The 20,000-nt window shown below is 41.9% G+C and overlaps 1 protein-coding gene across 1 annotated transcript in view; it reads left to right on the plus strand.

The window, feature by feature from the left end:
- LOC126986958 (uncharacterized) overlaps positions 1-20,000 on the plus strand; it is an 81,829-nt gene that overhangs the window by 47,047 nt on the left and 14,782 nt on the right. The window contains exon 2 of the mRNA XM_050843521.1: positions 19,023-19,219. Within this exon, the coding sequence (XP_050699478.1) occupies positions 19,023-19,219 (197 nt within the window). The remainder of the gene's footprint in view (positions 1-19,022; positions 19,220-20,000) is intronic.

Consider the following 20,000-nt stretch of genomic DNA (forward strand, 5'->3'; position numbering starts at 1 on the left):
GAGGTGGTGGTGTCTAATGGTGGTGGTAGTCTAGGAGGTTTAAGTAGAAGTAGTAGTAGTAGTAGTAGTAGTAGTAGTAGTAGTAGTAAAAATAAAATTACACGAAATGAAGATAGGAAAAAAACATCTAAAAAATACATTTGAGATAATTTAGAGTGAGGGAAACGAGAGAAAATTATTGAAAAAAAGGAAAAAATGGATGAGGAAAAACAGGAAAATAAACAAAACCATTAGGAAAGATATATTCATGTTAAAGGAACGAAAGAAGGAAGGGGAAAGGAGGAAGTAAAGGAGGGAAGGAGGAAAAAAAGTGGATAATTATTACATTCCTTCCTGATTTTTTTTTTTTTTTGTGTATTTTAAAAGGAGAGAGAAAGATAAAAAAAAAATTAAGTCACTATCTCTGCTGTTAAAATTTGTTCCTGTTATTTTCCTTCTCATTCTTATTGTTAGTATTTTGATGATGGTGGTGATGGTGGTGGTGATATTGGTGTTTTTATTGTTGGTGGTAGTGGTGATGGTGGTGATGTTGGTGTTGTTGTTGTTGATGATGGTGATAAAGGTGGTGGTGGTGGTGGTGATGATGACAGACGTGCTGGTGGTGGTGCTGACGGTATCATTGCAACAGAGATGATGATGATGATGATGATGGTACTGGACGTGGTGGTGATGATGATGGTGATGGACGCGATAGTAGTGGAGGCGATGGACGTAGTAGCGGTAGTAGTAGTAGTAGTAGTAGTAGTAGTAGTAGTAGTAGTAGCAGTAGTAGAAGCGGTAGTGGTAATAGTAGTAGTAGCAGTAGTAGTAGTAGTAGTAGTAGTAGTAGTAGTAGTAGTGGTAGTGGACAGTAGCATTCACAACCTTCCCCCTTCCTCCTTTCCCTCCCCTCCCCTCCCCTCCCCTCCCCCCTCCCCTCCCCCCTCCCCAAATACCTGAGGAGACACACCTCTTATTACCTCCCGTTACCTGGACGCCCCCGCAATCCACGCCTCCCCCCTCCCCTCTCCCCTCTCCCTCCCTCCCTCCCTCTTACCTACCTGTTGGACTGTGATCTGGGACGTGTGTGTGTGTGTGTGCGTGTGTGTGTGTGTGTGTGTGTGTGTGTATATATACGTGATAGGGGTTTAAAGGGGAAACTGCGGTCCAAGTGGCGGCGATATACGGAAGTTACGACACACACACACACACACACACACACACACACACCACGCCCATGCCCACCACCACCGCCCCTGACCTTTGCATGGGGGGGTGGGGGTGGGGGGGGGGGAAGGGGGCAGTAGGTGGAGGTGATGGAGGTAGATATGTGGGTATGTAGGTGGAAGGTGAGGGACAATTTAGGAGACAAGATGTGGGTGTGGATTTGGGTGGAGTGGGCGGGGAAGGGAAGGAAAGGGAAGGGAAGGGAAGGGAAGGGAAGGGAAGGGAAGAGAAGGAAAAAGAAGGGAAGGGAAGGGAAGGGGATGGGATGGAAGGGAAGGGAAGAAGGAATTGAAGGTGAAAGGGAGAGGAAGAGGAAGAGGAAGAGGAAGGTATGGAAAGGGATGGGAAGTCAGAGATGGGGAATGAACGGGATAGAAGAAGGGAAGGGAAGAGAGATGAGGTTAAGGGAATGGGAAGGGGCTTTAGGAGGACAGGAAATATGAAAGGGGAAGCTAATGATAATAAAGGGGGAATGGTGTGGGAAAGGGGAAGGATGGAAAATATAAAAAAAGGAGGGAAGATATTAAAAGGAAAGTAAAGGGGAAAGATGAAGAATAAAGAGAAAATGAAGACGTCACTGAGAGAAAAAAGTGAAAAGGGAAAGGGGAATAGAGAAATGTAAGGGAAAGGGAAGGTGGACGATGAGAAGGAAGAGAGGAGAGAAGAAGATTGAGGATAAAGTGAAGGGGAAAATAAAGGGCAAATATAACAGCGAAAGGGGAGAGAGAGACTGGGATTAAATGATGAAGGAGGAAAGGGGAGGAGGAGAAGGGAAGAGGGAAGGGGAGGAGTAAGGGGAATAAAGGGCCGCCAGCTTAACAAGACCAAAAGGAGGTTAAGTAAAGAAAACGGGAGGAGGGGAAAATGAATATAAACAAAGGGAGAAAAGTAATGACGAGGAGGGAGACAAAGAAAGACAAAGAGTGAGGAAGAAGAAGAATGAGAGAGAGAAAGGAGAGCAAACAGAGACTCAAACAGACAGACAACAGGAGAGGTGGTAAAAGAAACACAAACACACATATAAAACAGAGGTGAGAAAAATGGAAGTGTTGCTGAAAATGTAAAAGAAAAACAAACGTAAATAAAAAGAAAAATGGGAAACACAGAGACTCAAACAGACACACAACTGGATAGGTGATAAAAGAAACACAAACACACATATAAAACAGGGGTGAGGAAAATCGAAGTGTTGCTGAAAATGTAAAAGAAAAACAAATCAAGATAAAAAGAAAATTGGGAAACAGAGAGATGGAAACAGACAGACAAATATAGAGGGAGATGATCAGGCACAAACCACCCAAATCCTAATAAAAGAAAACGCAAAAAAGACATACAAGAAAAACATGAGAAGAGAATAATGAAAAACAGGAGTAAGAAAAAGACACGCAAACTAAAACAAACATAAAACTGGATAGAAGCGATAAGCACAAACACACACACAAAAATAATAACAATAAAGTAAAATAAAGTAAAATAAAATAATACAAATACAAAGGGAGAAAAAACGAAGTATTGCCAGAACCAAGCAAGGAAAATAAACTGGAAAAAGACGAATGATAAATAGAGAAAGAATAGACAATTGGTATATATATAGAAGATTTAATGAAAAGCAGAAAGGGAGATGGAGAGAGCAAACAAATAGATTCAAACTGACGGAAATTAAAACCATAAACATAAACAGACCATAAACAGACCCAATAAAACACATACACACACAAAAAAAAACAGATTATACGGAGACAAGAAAACCAGAAAAAAACATACAAGAACAGACAATAAGAGAGAATAAGAAAAAAAAAAAAAATCAATATTATCCCAAAATAAACGTCTCCTCAATGAATACATAACTACGAGTCTGCGGGCGTGGGTTCGAATCCCGGCGTGGGTAGTCAACATGTAACCCACCCAGCTGTTCATCCCTCTCGGGCAGGTTGACAAATGGGTACCTGGGGAAACACGGGGGAGGTAAACTGTGGGAACCCGGATGTTGTTCTGGCCTTGTGCCCCGGAGTAACGGGTTCCCACACACTACAGGCTCAAGGGTCAATGGTACGGAGATGGGCACTGAGGCCACGCGCAGCTGATACCGTATGCTTCTAATTTTACCTTTGCAAAATAAAACACTTTCGGTATGACTCAACAGCTGACTCCATAAATCTTCCCCCTGCAAAGAGCAACAAGTCGTATTCACAAAAACGCAAACAATAATGGACTAGATATTTGTTTTCTGCCAACCCATCAAGAAAAAAAAACAATGAGAGAGAGAGAGAGAGAGAGAGAGAGAGAGAGAGAGAGAGAGAGAGAGAGAGAGAGAGAGAGAGAGAGAGAGAGAGAGAGAGAGAGAGAGAGAGAGAGAGAGAGAGAGAGAGAGAGAGAGAGAGAGAGAGAAAGGGGGTATGCGCCAAGATATATTCAGTTCAGAAGGTGAATACACAAGAGAGAGACAGAGAGAAAGGGAGTGGGAAGATAATGGATGAAAAGTAGAACGGAGGAGGAGGAGGAGGAGGAGGAGGAGGAGGAGGAAACACTTGAAACACTTTATTATGCTTACAAAAAAAAGGTTTTATAATAAGAAGAAATGAATTTAGTAAGGAGGAGGAAGAAGAGGAGGAGGAGGAGGAGGAGGAGGAGGAAGACTAGGACAAAGAGGAGGACGCGTACGAAGATAAAAAAAAGGAAAATGATAATGAGGAGGAAAAGGAGAAGGAAAACGAGCGAGGTGGAATTCTCTCAAAAGCCGAAGGTTACGGTAAGACATGACTGGAATATATAAATGAATGAAGGGCGTTGATAAGGGTGATGTCAAGAAGGTTCTGGTGGTAAGACAAGAGGGTAGGCCACGTGGCAATGGGATGAAGTTAGAACAATTCAGACTCAGCAAGGACATAGAGGCGAGAGTTGGTTTACTGAGTGGTGGATGAGATGGACATTCTTGGCAGTCATGTGGTGAGTGCCAATACGATAGATAGCTTGAAGTAGAGGTTAGGTATATTAATTGAGGAGGAGGAGGAGGAGGAGGAGGAGGACAAGGAGTTTGAATTCACAGGAGTAGAAGGAACGGGAGGAGGAAAAAACACTAACAATAACGACGAAAAAAACAGGAGAAGGATGTAAAGGAGGAGGAGGAGGAGGACAAGTAGGCTGAATTCATAGGAGTCGAAGGAAAGTGAGGACAACAACACTAACAATAACGACAAAAAAAAGAAGAAAACAAAACAAAAGTAGAAGGAGAACAACGAAGAGAACAAAGACGGTGACAGAATCCACATTAGGAAGAGGAGGAGACAGGACCCGAGGAGGAGGAGGAGGAGGAGGAGCACTAGACAGGAGACAGGGCCAGACTACCAAGAGGCCAAGTGGAGGCGTGGGTAGCATCTCAAGGCTCCCCGGCATAATGGCCCCACGCCCTCCCACGCCAAGGCTGCTCGGGGCCGTTCTAAGGATCCTTCCACCCCCAGAACGCCCGCTAATCATGGCCTTCCGTGCCCCGGGGCTGTGCAGGGGCGGGGGCAGGAGGGGTAGCAGGGGAGGTAGAAGAGAAGTAGGGTCAAAAGATGATGGAAAAGGACAGTGAGGAGAAAAGGAAGAGTGTAAGGAGTGGAAGCAATATCTGAAGGAGGAGCAGAAGGAGGAAGACGAGGAGGAACTGGAAGAAGAAAGGAGGAGAAAAAGGACAGTATATGGAGGGAATTCAGAGTACAAGAAGTGACGGTAGAAGAGGAAAAATCGAGAGAAAGAGAAGGAGAAGAAGGAGAAGAAAAAGGACAGTATATGGAAGGAATTCAGAGTACAAGAAGTGACGGTAGAAGAGGAAAAATCGAGAGAAAGAGAAGGAGAAGAAGGAGAAGGAGTAAGGGTAGAAGAAGGAGAAGAAAAAGGGCAGTGTGGAGAGAATTCAGAGTACAAGAAATGACGGTATTGGAGAAGAAGGAGTAGAAGAAGAAGAAGAAGGAGTAAGGGTAGAAGAAGGAGAAGAAAAAGGGCAGTGTGGAGAGAATTAAGGGAGGGGAATTGAGGTAAATTCTAGAGAAGGAGGGGAATAAGGAGGAGGAGGAAAAAAAACACGAGTAAGAGAAAGAAAATAAAAAAGGAATAGACGCAATAGGTAAACAAGGATAAGGGAAGGGATAAAAAGAAGAAACATGAGTATATTATTAAAGAGAAGGAGGAGGAGGAGGAGATGCAATAGATGAAGAAAAAGGAGGAAGAGGAAAAGGAAGATGAAAGAAGGCGAATGATCAGGAGGAGGAGAAAGTGGAGAAGTGGAAACAAGAGGAAGAAGAAGAAGCATAAAAAAAAACATTAGTAGTTGATAGAAAGGAAAGATGATGATGATGAGGTGGAGGAGGATGAGGAGGAGGAGGAGAAAGTGGAGAATTGGAAACAAGAGTAAGAAGAAGAAGAATAAAAAAAAACATTAGTAGTTCATAGAAAGGAAGGAAGAAGAAGAAGAAGAAGAAGAAGAAGAAGAAGAAGAAGACGAAGACGAAGAAAAAGAAGACGTAGAAAAAGAAGAAAAAGAAGAAAACGAAGACTAATAATAATAATAATAATAATAATAATAATAAGAAGAAGAAGAAGAAGAAGAAAAGAAGTTGTGAGAATGAAAGGAAATAAATGAGGAACTGGAGAAGGAAGTGAAAAAAGAACAAACTGAAAAAATAAAAACAAAACAAAACTATCTAGGAGGAAAAGGAGAAAGAGAAATAGGAAGAGGAGGAGGAGAAGGAGAAAGAGGAGGAGGTGTAGGGGAGACATATGGAATGGTACCTGTAAGTGTTGGTGTATATAGGTGTAAGAATGAGAGGTTTAAAGAGGAGGAAATGAAGGTTTATGGTGTGGAAAGAAATAAAGGAAGTGTGGGAGGCATACCGCTAGCTGAGTGGAGGGAGGGGGGAGGAAAAAGGGGGGAGGTGGAAGGGATTGGTATGTTTATAGTGAGAATGAGGACAAGTGATTTTAGAAGCAGGTGGAGGAGGAGGAGGAGGAAGAGGAATGAGAGGTAGTAGTAGTAGTAGTAGTAGTGGTAGTAGAAAAAGAAGAAAAGAAGAAGAAAAAATAAGAAAAATAATAATAAGAAAAATAAGAAGAAAAGATGTAAGGAAGAAGAAAGAAAACAAACAAATAAATAAACAATAAAAGAAATGAAATAAAGATACGATTGACAAAAACGAGAAACAAAAAATAACAACAAAAAGACGAAGCAAATAGCAATAAAAAACAAACAAAAAAATAAAACAAATATGTAACCAAGCCAAGAAAAAAACACGAAAAAAATCGGAGCAGTAAAAAAAAAAATCACACACACACACACACACACACACACACACACACACACACACACACACACACACACACAAACACGAAAAAAAAAGGGAAACACAAAAAAAACACGTCAGGCTCCGTTACACCCACTTGCCCATCACACACACACACACACACCTCGCGGGCCGCCCTCTAGCGTTTAATGGCGTTCCTCGAGGCGGCTCTTGGCACCATGCACGTGAACTGTAGGCCAATAAACGGATTACCAGAGGGCGGTCATGCGTTCCCTTCAGACGTGGTAATGGATACTATTTTGAGGTAGAAATACACACTAACTTATCTTGTATAGTTTAGTTGCGGTGTTTATGTTCGTATTACTGTGGACTCTTCTTGCAATGGTAAACTCAGAACCGTGAAACCAGAGGGGGGGTTGTACCTTTAAACGTGATAATGGAAGTTGTCTTAAGGTAGAAATATACAAACTCTTACGTTGTCATATAGTTTAGTTACCGCGTTTAAGTTCGTAGCACTGTGGACTCTCCTTGCAATGGTAAACTCAGAACCGTGAAACCAGAGGGCGGTCATACATCACCTTCACAAGACAAGATGAATGTTACTGCTATTTTGAGGCAGAAAAACACACACACTTACATAGTTTACATGGTTTACATAGTTACCGTGTGTGTGTTCCTATCTGAGTTGACTGGAAGCAAGGTAAAAAGCGGTATACCAGAGGGCGGTCATGCTTTCCTTTTACGAGACAAGATGAAAATTACCATTATTTTGGGGTAGAATTACACAAACCGTTACCGTGCAATCTCGTTTAGTGACCGGGAGTGTTTGAATTGATAAGTCAAGAAACGGGACAGCAAAGGGCGGTCATACATTAGCTTTGGGGGAAAGATGAATGTTACTCTATTTTGAGGCTGAAAAAAATAACACTTAGGTAGTTTAGTTGGCGTTTTTATGGTCGTATCCAAGTCGACTGTTTGGCATGATAAGTCAGGAAACGGGCAGCAGAGGGCGGTCATACATTAGCTTTGGGGGAAAGATGAAAGTTACTCTATTTTGAGGCAGAAAAAATAACACTCAGATAGTTTAGTTGGCGTTTTCATGACCGTATCCAAGTCGACTGTTTGGCGTGATAAGTCAGGAAACAGGACAGCAGAGGGCGGTCATACATTAGCTTTGGGGGAAAGATGAAAGTTACTCTATTTTGGGGCAGAAAAAAATAACACTCTTAGATAGTTTAGTTGGCGTTTTTATGGCCGTATCCAAGTCGACTGTTTGGCATGATAAGTCAAGAAACGGGACAGCAGAGGGCGGTCATACATTAGCTTTGGGGGAAAGATGAATGTTACTCTATTTTGAGGCTGAAAAAAATAACACTCTAAGATAGTTTAGTTGGCGTTTTTATGGCCGTATCCAAGTCGACTGTTTGGCATGACAAGCGAAGAAACGGAACAGCAGAGGGCGGCCATGCATCACTTTTAGAAGACAAGATGAATGTTGTTATTATTCTGAGGTAAAAATACACACATCGTCACCGTGCAATTTCGTTTAGAGACCGTGTTAATGTTAGTATCAAAGTTGTGCTTCGAGTGATAAGCTAAGAAATTTGACAACAGAGGCAATCACGCTTTCATTTTAGAAGACGTGATAATTGATTGCGGTTTTGAGGCAGAAACACAGAAATCGTTGGCGTGTAATCTTTTGAGTTCGTGTTAGATTTGAATGCTTGGAATGACACTACACTATTACATGGACTTTTATATATACTCTTATAGTAGAGATGAATTTATCGCTCAGACCAATTTTAAGTGCGGGGAGGGTCAACCTTTCCATACGATTGATCGACTGGAGTGAGAGAAGAATTTATTTAGACAAAGAATAAAACTGAACTATTCTCAAACCCGTTCAGGAGGAAAGAACAGACACACTTTAAGGATTTGATAACTCTCTTTGGCACCTTCGTCTATAGTTACTTTTTTATGGTGGGATTAACGTGTTGTGAACCTTTTCTTCTTTTTATATAACCTTGGCCTGCCTCCCTTAACGTAGAACAAGAAAAAAAGGCAGTTCAAGGGCGCCACAAATGGATAGAATACCCACAAAATTATTCGTTCACAAACATAACAGGAAACGCCAAAAAAACATTATATTGGGTACATCGGGTAGCTAAGGGGAGTGAGGGGAGTAAGAGGAGGGGAGGAGTAAGGGGAGTGTAAGGAGGTAAGGGGAGGTGTGGAGTAAGGGATAAATGGGGAATGGGAAGGAAAGGGGTAACAACTGAAGGACATATCTGATATCCATTGATTGGGTTCTTCTGATTTGATTCCTTCCTCTATTATTGAATCATTTCCTTTGCTCCCCCCTCTCCTCCTCCTCCTCCTCCTCCTCCTCAAGACAGGTCCTCCCTCGGGCTACTGGAGCAGACACCAAACTCCTTAATGCTGCTTTTTCGCCCACTCCTTAACCTCGGTACCGCCCACGTTCTCCTCCTCCTCCTCTTGTCTACTTCTGTTGCCTCCTGTCTGTCTCCTCTCCTTCGTCTCCTCATTATTCTTTGGTCTCCTCTCCTTGTCTCTTTCTCTCATCTCACTGCTGTCTCCTTGTACTCCCTTTTTTCCTCTGCCTCTTGTCTTTTTTCCTTCTCTTTCTCCTCTTCTTTGTTCCTTGTATTTATTTTCTTCCTCTTCTACCTCCTGTTCCCTTCGCCTGACTGTTCCCCTTCTCTTCCTGTTTTCTCTCCCTCTCCATTTTCCTCCTATTCCTTCTCCTCCTTCTCCTCTTTCCCCTCTTCTTTGCTCCTCGTATTTATTTTCTTCCTCTTCTATCTCCTGTTCCCTTCGCCTGTCTTTCCTCCTTCTCTTCCTGTTTTCTCTCCCTCTCCATTATCCTCCTATTCCTCCTCCTCCTTCTCCTCTTTCTCCTCTTCTTTGCTCCTTGTATTTATTTTCTTCCTCTTCTATCTCCTGCTTCCTTCGCCTGACTGTTCCCCTTCTCTTCCTGTCTTCTTTCCCTCTCCATTATCCTCCTCCTCCTCCTCCTCCTCCTCCACCTGTCTCATTAAGTTACCCTCACAAGACGTCCTCAATACCTCAATGCCTTAACCTTGATCTTAATGCTCCCCGTGCGTGACTGCGGCGGGACGTGTGCCCACCAGCCTGTGACGTCACCGCTGGGAGGGGAAGCGTAATGATGGGAGGGGGGGGGAGGGGGAGGGGGAGGTGGAGGAGGAAGAAGAAGAAAAGGAGGAATATAAGAAAAAAAGGCACACATTGACAATAGTAGACTTAGAAACAGATGAACAAAAAGAACAAGAACAAAATCAACAAGACCAAGAAGAGAAGGATTAATAATGAAAAATACGAATATAAAATCAATACTCAAAATAATACAGTACGTAATGCAAAGAGAAATAGGAACAAGAGGAAAATAAGCAGAAATAAAACCAGAAGGAGGGAGCACAAGCAGAAGTAGAAGCAGGAGGAGGAGAATAAGCAGAAGCAGTACAAGAAGGGCAGCAGCAGTGGTGGTGGAGGCGGCGAGGCTATCGTAATATGGTTGAGTCTCCCGTTCAAAGGTCCCCGGCTGGCCTACGCGTACTCCCACAGACACACCAGTTTCCCGTTTTTTGTGATCACTCGTAACGGTGAGGCAATCAAGTTTTGTTGCTCACCCTCCTCCACCTCCTCCTCCTCGGTCCTCTCCTCCTCCTCCTCTTCTTACTTCTCCTCCTCCAAGTGCTGCTGCTCCCTCCCTCCACGTCCTCCTCCTCGTTCTCCTCCTCCTCTGCCTAGTTTTTTACCTTCTCTTATTTCTCCTCTTTTTCTATGTTAACTTGCTATCATTTCACTTCTTCCTAATTTTATCTCTATTCCTCTTTCTCCTTCTTTTGATTTTTCTTCTCGATGCTGCTCTTAATTCCTATTCTTCCTTCTCCTCTTTCAATTTCACCTCCACCTCCACCTCCTCCTCTTCCTCTTCCTCTTCCTAATCCACATCTTCCCTCTCTTCTTCCTTCCTCTGTAGCCCTTTCTAGTTTAACCCTTCCTCCCCTAAATCTCTTCTTCCCTCCACATTTCTCTTCTTACTCCTTTTTCTTCTCTCTCTATTTGCTCTCCTTACTTGACTCCTCCTCCCTTTCTCCTCTTCCTCCTACTCTCCTTCCCTCCAGAGTAACAAACTTCAACTATCATCTGGCATCGTCCTCTCCTCCCTCCTAACCCTCTTTCCTCGTTTCCAAACCTTTATAGTCCCTCCGATCTTCCCTCCTTTCCTCCACTTTTCCCTCCACGATTTCCCTTGCTTTCCCTCCTTCCCTCCTTTAAGTTAACTTCCCTTCTGTAACCTCCTTTTCTTCCTCCTTTTTCTCCTTCTGTTCTTTCCTTCCTGTTCCTGTTCCCTTCTTCACTCCCTTCCTTCCTTCCCTTCCTTTCTCTCAGATTGCAAACTTTAAGTCCAACTAACTCTCTCTCTCTCTCTCTCTCTCGTCCTTCAATCCCTTGTGCCATGATACTGAAACTTTGAACCCTCCCCCCGCCCTCTCTCTCTCTCTCTCTCTCTCTCTCTCTCTCTCTCTGCAACTGCAAACGAAAGGCGCAACTCTACTTCATTTTTAGACGTGTTCATGATGTGAGACAGAGAGAGAGAGAGAGAGAGAGAGAGAGAGAGAGAGAGAGAGAGAGAGAGAGAGTTAATTAACCCTCACTTTGTAGCAAAAGAGAGGAACCAAACGACTCTTCCTTTCTGTGTGTGTGTGTGTGTGTGTACGGGCCTGTGTAAAACACACACACACACACACACACACACACACATTCCTCCATTCATCCCCCCCTCTCTCTCTCTCTCTCTCTCTCTCTCTCTCTCTCTCTCTCTTGACTGCTTGCAAAGGTCGAAAAAATGAGTATATTAAAGCGTTCCAAGAGAGTAAAAAAAAAGAACAGGTTTCATCTCTCTCTCTCTCTCTCTCGTGTGTGTGTGTGTGTCAACGTCATCCCAGTTTTAAATGTCACATGTGTTGCTCTTTTGGCTTTTCAATACCTCCGACACTGGCCATTCATTTCCTTTCTTATTTTCTTGCTGTTTTTACCTTCTCATCCCTGCTCATTTGTCTCGGAATAACAATGAGTGGGAGAGAAAAGAGCAAAGATCACCTTGGGCCTAATTAGCTCCACCTGTATCTCATGCTTGTTAACTTTCCACGATTTTGTAAAGTTAAAGTCAAATCGAGTTACCATATACACGAATGACGCTAAAATGATGATGGTGAAAAGAGAGAGAGAGAGAGAGAGAGAGAGAGAGAGAGAGAGAGAGAGAGAGAGAGAGAGAGGAAAAAAGTACCTCCCAGCCGCTGTTTTATGATCATTAGCGTTACTTTCATCCGGTTACGCAACTCACTTCAAAAGCCTTTTTCAACACTTAAAGCATTTCCTGGAGTCACTTTAATGAGACAACGCCATGACGAAGCTAACAAAATAATCTCAAGTCAGCATTACTAATATAAACAGGTGGCGCTTTTTAATATAAACTCGCTTACTCACAATTCTTCCTCTCTTTTGCTCTGAACATTTCCTGGTGGTCATTTTAATACGACGCAAACGATCGTAAACGTATCAATTTTTCTTATTACGCGTGTTGGAATCTTATAGCGACACTCATGAATGCGTCAACTGATTTTAAATACCTATGATATCACTTTTTTTCTCAATAAGGCAACGTCGTATCGAAAACTTATAATATGCATACATCCACACGAGTTACAAAGACACGGTTGATGAAATTAAATATACCTATCACATTTCCTCCTTTTTTTCATAAGCTGGGTATTTCCTGAACGCTTTTAATATCACAGAAAGCAATGAGCGAATTATAACTGATCACAGGCCCACAGGAGGCATACCCAGCCAGGCTTTCAAATGGACCTAACTCAAATTTAATCTCCTTTATTTTCTTAACTGGGCATTTTCTGAAGTTAGTTTAATCAAGGCAGAAGGCAACGACCGAGCTTAGACTATCAAGACGTGACCAAAATGAATAGGAACAGCTGGAGAAGATAAATAGCCTAGTTAACAAGCCTTTACTCACATTTTTCTCACTTATTTTTCCACTGCATTTTCTTGAGGTCACTTAAATTAGACAGATGGCAATGACTATGCTAAAAAAAGTCTTCACACGAGTCAACTTCATACATAATCAACGCTGGGAAACATGCAAAAAAGTAGGCTGGTAGACATTTACATAATTATAACGTGCTAGGCTTTATGAATATACACCAGAAAGTCACACATTAACAGCTTCCTCTGGCCTGAAAAAGTTAAAACCATTGATATTTCTGAAACACCCATTTGCTAGGCTAGTAAATCCAATTATATACATCATGCTAGGCTAGGCTTATAAACATACTCCAAAAGACACATATTAACAGCTTCCTCAGGCCTGAAAAAGTTAAAACCATTGATATTTCTGAAACACCCATTTGCTAGGCTAGTAAACCCAACTATATAAATCTTCCTCCTAGGCTAAACTTATAAACATACTCCAAACGACACATATTAGCAGTCATGTGGTGAGTGCCAATACAATTGTCACATTCAAAAATAGACTAGATAAATTCATGGACAGCGATATTAGGTGGGGTTAGATACACGGGAGCTTAGGGTCAAAGGAGCTGCCTCGTACAGGCCTACCGGCCTCTTGCAGACTCCTGCGTTCTTATGTTCTTATGTTCTTATTAACAGCTTCCTCAGGCCTGAAAAAAATAAAACCATTGCTATTCCTGAAACACCCATTTGCTTGGCTAGTAAACCCAACTATCTAAATCGGTCTAGGCTAAACTTATAAACATACTCCAAAAGACACATATTAACAGCTTCCTCAGGCCTGAAAAAGCTAAAACTATTGCTATTCTTGAAACACCCATATACTAGGCTAGTAAACCAACGTGTATATTATATCATGCTAGGTTAGGCTTTATAAACATAACTCCAAAAGATTCAATTTTTAATATTTTTCTCAGGACTGAAAAAAATATAACCATTACTATTCCTAAAACAAACATACGCTAAGCTAGTACCCCCACGTATTTAAATTGTACCATGCTAGGCCTTATAACAACCAAAAGACGCATATTATTTAACCATCTCGTGCCTGAAAAAAAGTAAAACCATTAATATACCCGAGAAAAAATTGCTAGGCTAGTAAAAAAAAATATCTATGTAACTTACGCCATGCTAGGCTTTAAAACTACACCACACAGATAGATAGATTGATAGATATTTACAGACACATACACACACATATTAAAACCTTTCTCACGCCATGAAAAAAAATATAACCTAAACTATTCCTGAAACACACTAGCCTAATTAAAAAAAATATATAACGTCATGCTAGGCTATTAAAACACACACACACACACACACACACACACACACACACACACATTATATAAACTTTCTCAAGCCTGGAGACGTCATTACCATTACTAATTCCAGACTAACATGACCTGGGAATGAAAGGAATATTAATCGCTAGTGACGGGGTGAGGTGAAGGGCAAGGGGGCATGAGGGCAGGAAACAAGGGCAACACGATAAACTTAAGAAAAATGCCCTCACTTCAGACACACAAAACATGATTCGAATATTATTGAAGTTATTGAAGCCATCGAGCGAGGGGTTAATTCTTGCATAATGTTTTGAAATTTGGCCTCTGAATGATATGCAGTACCTAAAAGCGTCTGGATAATTAATAAACTTCAGTATAATAATGTAAAATGTTCGTGAGCGTTGCCTAGCACAGTGAATTAGCTCAGAGGAACAATGGGAACAATTTAAGTTAGATTAATAAATTCACAAGTACATTTAGATTAGGTCAGACTCAATTTTCAGGTTGTAAGATTAAGTTCGATTTACTTAAAAGTCAAGCTAGGTTGGATTAGGATAGATTTAAATTATTAGGCTAGGTTAAATTTGGTTTGGTAAGATTTGTTAAGTTTAATTATTTACTGCATTACGTGTTTTACGCTTCCCGCTGCGCCGTTGTTGTCAGTGGCGGCGGAGTAGGCGACGGTCACCTTTTAATTATTATGAACATGTTACCCAAGGATTCTAACTGACATGACCAGAGGAATGAGTAGAAATGTTAGTGAGGTGAAGTGTAAGCGAGGGAGGACATGGTTACTCTGTGTGTGTGTGTGTGTGTGTTCAAATGTCATTCTCCACGACGCATATATAACTAAGCCTAACCTTCTGTACGACTACGGTTCTAACTTCACTAGCTTATCCACGGGCTTAAGGGATAATCTTCTGCCTTTCACTTCCCTCAGAAATTCAATAATATCCCATGAAATACGAAAAAAGACAAAACAAGCAACCAACATACACACACACACACACACACACAAAGGCATAACTTACTTTACGTTTGATCTTCGACATTTTCCAGCTTCCACATTGGTCCAAGAGGCTTCTATGATCATCTTCTAGGCTTCAGTTATCGCAGAAATTCAATAATAGCCCGCGAAACACGAAAACAGACGACACGAGTGACCAATCCTCACACCCACCCACTCACACATAAAAAACGATATAACTTGCTTTACGTTTAATCTTCAATCTTCCCCGGCTTTCACAAGGATCCAGGAAGCTTCTATGATCATCTTCTTTGCTTCAGTTATCGCAGAAATTCAATAATAGTCCGCGAAACACGAAAACAGACGACACGAGTGACCAACCCTCACACCCACCCACTCGCATAAAAAACGATATAACTTACTTTACGTTTAATCTTCAATCTTCCCCGGTTTTCACAAGGATCCAGGAAGCTTCTATGATCATCTTCTGGGCTTTAATGATAGCAGAAATTCAATAATAGCCCGCGAAACACGAAAACAGACGACACGAGTGACCAACCCTCACACCCACTCACACACATAAAAACGATATAACTTACCTTCCGTCTAATCGTCGACCTTCCCCGGCTTCCACAAGGGTCCGGAAGGCTTCTATTGTACTCCTTAAGCTTCAGTTCCCTCGGGGTCACAATAATGGGTCACAAATCGCGGAAAATAAAGGGATGAGAAGCGGGCAACACCAAGGTAAACAAAACCGTCCGGGCTACGAGGCGGTCACGACATCTTGCGGCGGCTGAGGGAGTTGTGGCCCTTGTGTGTATTTAAATCCCCTGTACCACACAAAAAATAAAATCTATAGCGCAGGAAATATCAACACGAGCGTCATAAACATCCATAGCACATAACGCTACATCGATGAAACATACAACATAAACACAACCGTCCCTGCATTGAGACCTTCACATTTTGCAGAGTATTAAAATCCATCCATAACCACAAAGTAAAGTCTATAATAGCACAATTAATGAAATAAACAGATTCAACTATATACAAACAGTTTTTTTCAAAGGTTCCTGCATGTTTTCTTTCATCCATAAACAAAATGATAGACGTATTTTCATTTATATTAGTTTATGCTTAAATGGACATGGTTTTCTTGAGTCGTTAGTGCGATAATAACACGAGGAAGTAGTTCTGAGGGCCTCTGAGTGTGCCTGAAACTCATTATCAACACTAAATGGAGTGAAATTATGTGGACAACCGTTTAATCTACCGTTTTATACTATTTTATTTATTAGTTTATCGTTTTTTACTCTTTTTTCGGGAAGGGAATGCTCTTTGACTATCTCCTACACCCCCTCCCTACTCCCAATCAAGCAATTTACCGTTTTATACTATTTCATTTATTGGTTTATCGTTTCTCATTCTTTCTTTGGGAAGGGGATGCTCTTGACACTGCTGAACTCATACACGTAAAGTTCAAAAGATGAACAAAACATATGATTCCCTCCAGCCCCCTTCCTCCTCCCTCCCTCCCTGCCCCGAGCGTCATGCAGCCAGGAATTTTTGGGCCGCGGAGGGTGAAATAAAAACCACTCCGAGGCGTGTAATGGTCGGGGAGTGCTGTGCTGCTCCCCGGCGCCATCACCCCGGTGGTTTGACGCCTGTGTGCATGAAGAGAATCACGGTGAATTATCTGGAGCAAGACTGTGTTGAAAGGTTACCCGGACAGTCACCTCCTCCCCCTAATCTGTCTTCGTCTAGCGTAGCCTACTATTATTTCTGCTAACTATTATTACTACTACTGCTGCTGCTGCTACAACTACTGCTACTTTTTTTTACTTACTATTTTTTAACGGGCCTCCATCCATTAGAGTTGCGTTGTGAGCGGTATCTCTTCTCATATCCTTTCACAAAGCAAGTCATTGGCCCCACCCCGCCAATGACTGTGGCCGACAACCATCTTTATTTAGTATTACAAACCTTATTAAACATATTTTTCTTAAGCTAAAAGAGCTTGTGGTTGATACGACTACTGCTACTACTACTACTACTACTACTACTACTACAACTAATAATAATAATAATAATAACTATACTACTACTACTACTGCTACTACTACTACTACTACTTCTACCACCACCACTACTACTACTACTACTACTACTACTACTACTACTATTACTACTACTTCTATCACCCCACGTTCAGCATACATACAAAAAGAGGCCATATATAGATTTTTCATAACTCGCAGTAGGCCTAGGTTGAAATATATTTTCCTGACACATTGGAAGAATTACTGAATGCAAAACTAACGGGGTATTAACTCTGAAACAGGAAAACAAGAATAGATATCAAACCTCTCTCTCTCTCTCTCTCTCTCTCTCTCTCTCTCTCTCTCTCTTCAAGTGGATAGATAAACACCTCCGAGTCGATAGAAATAAGGTATATAAAGCATTCTGACCTTTCTGCAATATCCTTCAGTCACCCCAAAGAAAGAAAAAAAACGCCGCAAACTTAAAATTCGAGCAGTCACTTCCGAGCGGACGGACGGAGGTCGAGACAGACAGACAGACGGAGGAGGGCGAAGGGAGGAAGACAGGAGGAAGGGCGGGCGGGAAGCGGGAAGGGAGAGGGTGTGGGTGGGTTGGTGGGTGAGGGTGGAGCGGTGGGCAGTCACGGAGCGTAGCCACGGTGGAGGAACACTCGCTCTTATGTTCCACTATTGCTATTTCACTGCCATACGTGGATAGCCCGAGGAGCCAGCTTGCCCTCTCACCTCTCCCCCCCTTTCTCCCTCTCTCCCCACTCCGTCTGCCTCTCCCCACTCCCTCTCTTGCTCTCTCTTCCTTCCTGGGTCCGTCCGTCCGTGTGTGTGTGCGTGCGTGTGTGTGTGATTTTCTCTTTCTCTTTTTTTTGTTCACCCCCGTTTTCTTGTTTCAGTTTGAGGGTTCCCCGCGCTTATGCACCGCTGTTGTTATTTCATGCTTCAGAGTCCCTTGTTGTCTTCTTTTATTTAAGTGTTTGTTGTTGATTGGTTAAGTAATGAGTAGTTTTGGCTTTTGTGTGTCTCTCTCTGTCAGTCTGTCTGTTTTGGTTAGGAGTAAGTGTATTATTTTATGTTTGTGTGTGTGACTTCCCTATTTCACTACGTATTTCATTCTTCCTGTCCGTGTGTGTGTGTGTGTGTGTGTGTGTGTGTGTGTGTTATTTCGTTTTTTTCATGTTCTAAATCCGTTTCCGTTTCATATTTTATTTTATCATTTGAAATTCGCTTGCTATTTTTTTCTCTACTTAGTGCATTTCTCTCCTTCCCTCTATCTATCTATCTCCAACACACACACACACACACACACACACACACACACACACACACACACACACACACACACACACTTCCCCACAAGCCCTCCCGTTACATAGCAAATTGTCTGTTTTTTTTTTTTTTTTTTTCTCCTTCCCTCCCCTTCCCTCCATCCTCGCATTCCACTTAGTCTTCTTTCCTCACTCAGCCACTCGCTCACCTTTGGAATTACCTGGCGGGGCTCAGTCTTTGGGGGTAATAGTAACGTTTTCTGTGTTACTTTGGGGGATAAAAACATAAGAACATAAGCAAGTAAGGAGTCTTCAAGGGGCCGCGAGTTAGTTGTTGGCGTTTCTTCAGTAGTTTAGTTTAGTCCGTCTCCCAATTTTGGTACGGTACAGATATTAGGTCAAGGAAAGAAAAACAGTGGAAAGAAACCTCCCAAAAACGCTGTTCTAATAAAAAATGAGTGTAGTGGTCTAACAGTACACTTATAATGATAATATAATTGACACGTTACTTAACATTGCAAGAATAATGATAATGATGACAATGACACACTGTTCTTGTAAATTGAGAAAAGCAGCCAAACAGAACAATGATAATGATAATGAAAATAGTGATAAAAATGATCTCACTCGTTCCGTTCCTGTCATAGCGCCACTCTCAATTCTTGCATATGTGAAAATGGGAACAGCAGCATAACAGTACAGTGATAATAACTCTCTCTCTCTCTCTCTCTCTCTCTCTCTCTCTCTCTCTCTCTCTCTCTCTCTCTTTCTCTATATGTCTATCTATTTATCTACTTAATCTATTTTATCTATTTTATCTATTTAATCTACTTTATCTATTTAATAATCGCATCCTCTTTCCTTCCCCCTTCCAGTGCCACACTCGGTCGAATGCACGAACCGGGCCATGGTGGTGCGGGTACCGGCGGAGGGCGTGACGGCGGTGGAACTAGACAAGTGGGGCGCCCTGCCTGGCTGCGGCGCCCTCAGGAGCCCCACGCACTTCACCCTCACCCTCGCCCTGGATGAGAAACTCGCCTGCGGCACCACCAGGGTCAGGAACAAGCTCACGGTGAGTATTTATGTCTTAGCTAAGAAATGTGTAAAAGCATAGCGTCATGAAGTCTGTTTATAGTTTATTTCGAAGTTAGCGATTTTTTGTTTAGTTTTGCGCTGCCAGGATCAGAAACAAACATATGGTGTCTTTAGGCCGTGGCTCAAGGATGTGGCAAGAGTAAGATAAATGTCTGTTTGTATGCAAGAGTCCTTATCGGTTTGAGTCATTTGAAATTGTGTTTTTCGCAGCCAGGGTCAGACATAAGCTTTTAGTGAGTATATGGCAGCTTACAGACGTGGTTCAGGTGAATGTTAGGAAGTAAAAGGTTGTTTGTATGTACGTTGAAAATAGACCAGCGATTTGGAGTTGTCTGAGGTAATACATGAGGTTTGCATCGCCAGGGTTAGAAAAAAGCTTAAGGGGAGTTTCATGTTGTGGTTACAGATGTGCTTTACCTTAGCGTCATATAAAAGAAAGGATTTATGCGCGTAGATTGAATCCTTTACGTGATCAGACGCGATTTTAAGTGGAATTTGAGGTAATAAATACATTTTACTTACTGTGAATTTTCAGTAGCTCAAAGATGTGATTAAGTTTATTGCATGATTCAGAGATATTTCCATCTGTACAATACGGTTAGTACACGTAGTAAGACGTACTTTTAGCCATCAGGAGGTTAAGGTTAACATCTAATCGGTTTAAAGCAGGATACAATATTGGTTGACTACGTAGAAGACGGTTTTTATATGTATTAAGACAGATTATAGCGATATGAAGTTAGATTTTACATAATTAC

The sequence above is a fragment of the Eriocheir sinensis genome, chromosome 63 (assembly GCF_024679095.1).
Source record: "Eriocheir sinensis breed Jianghai 21 chromosome 63, ASM2467909v1, whole genome shotgun sequence".
Taxonomy (NCBI): domain Eukaryota; kingdom Metazoa; phylum Arthropoda; class Malacostraca; order Decapoda; family Varunidae; genus Eriocheir; species Eriocheir sinensis.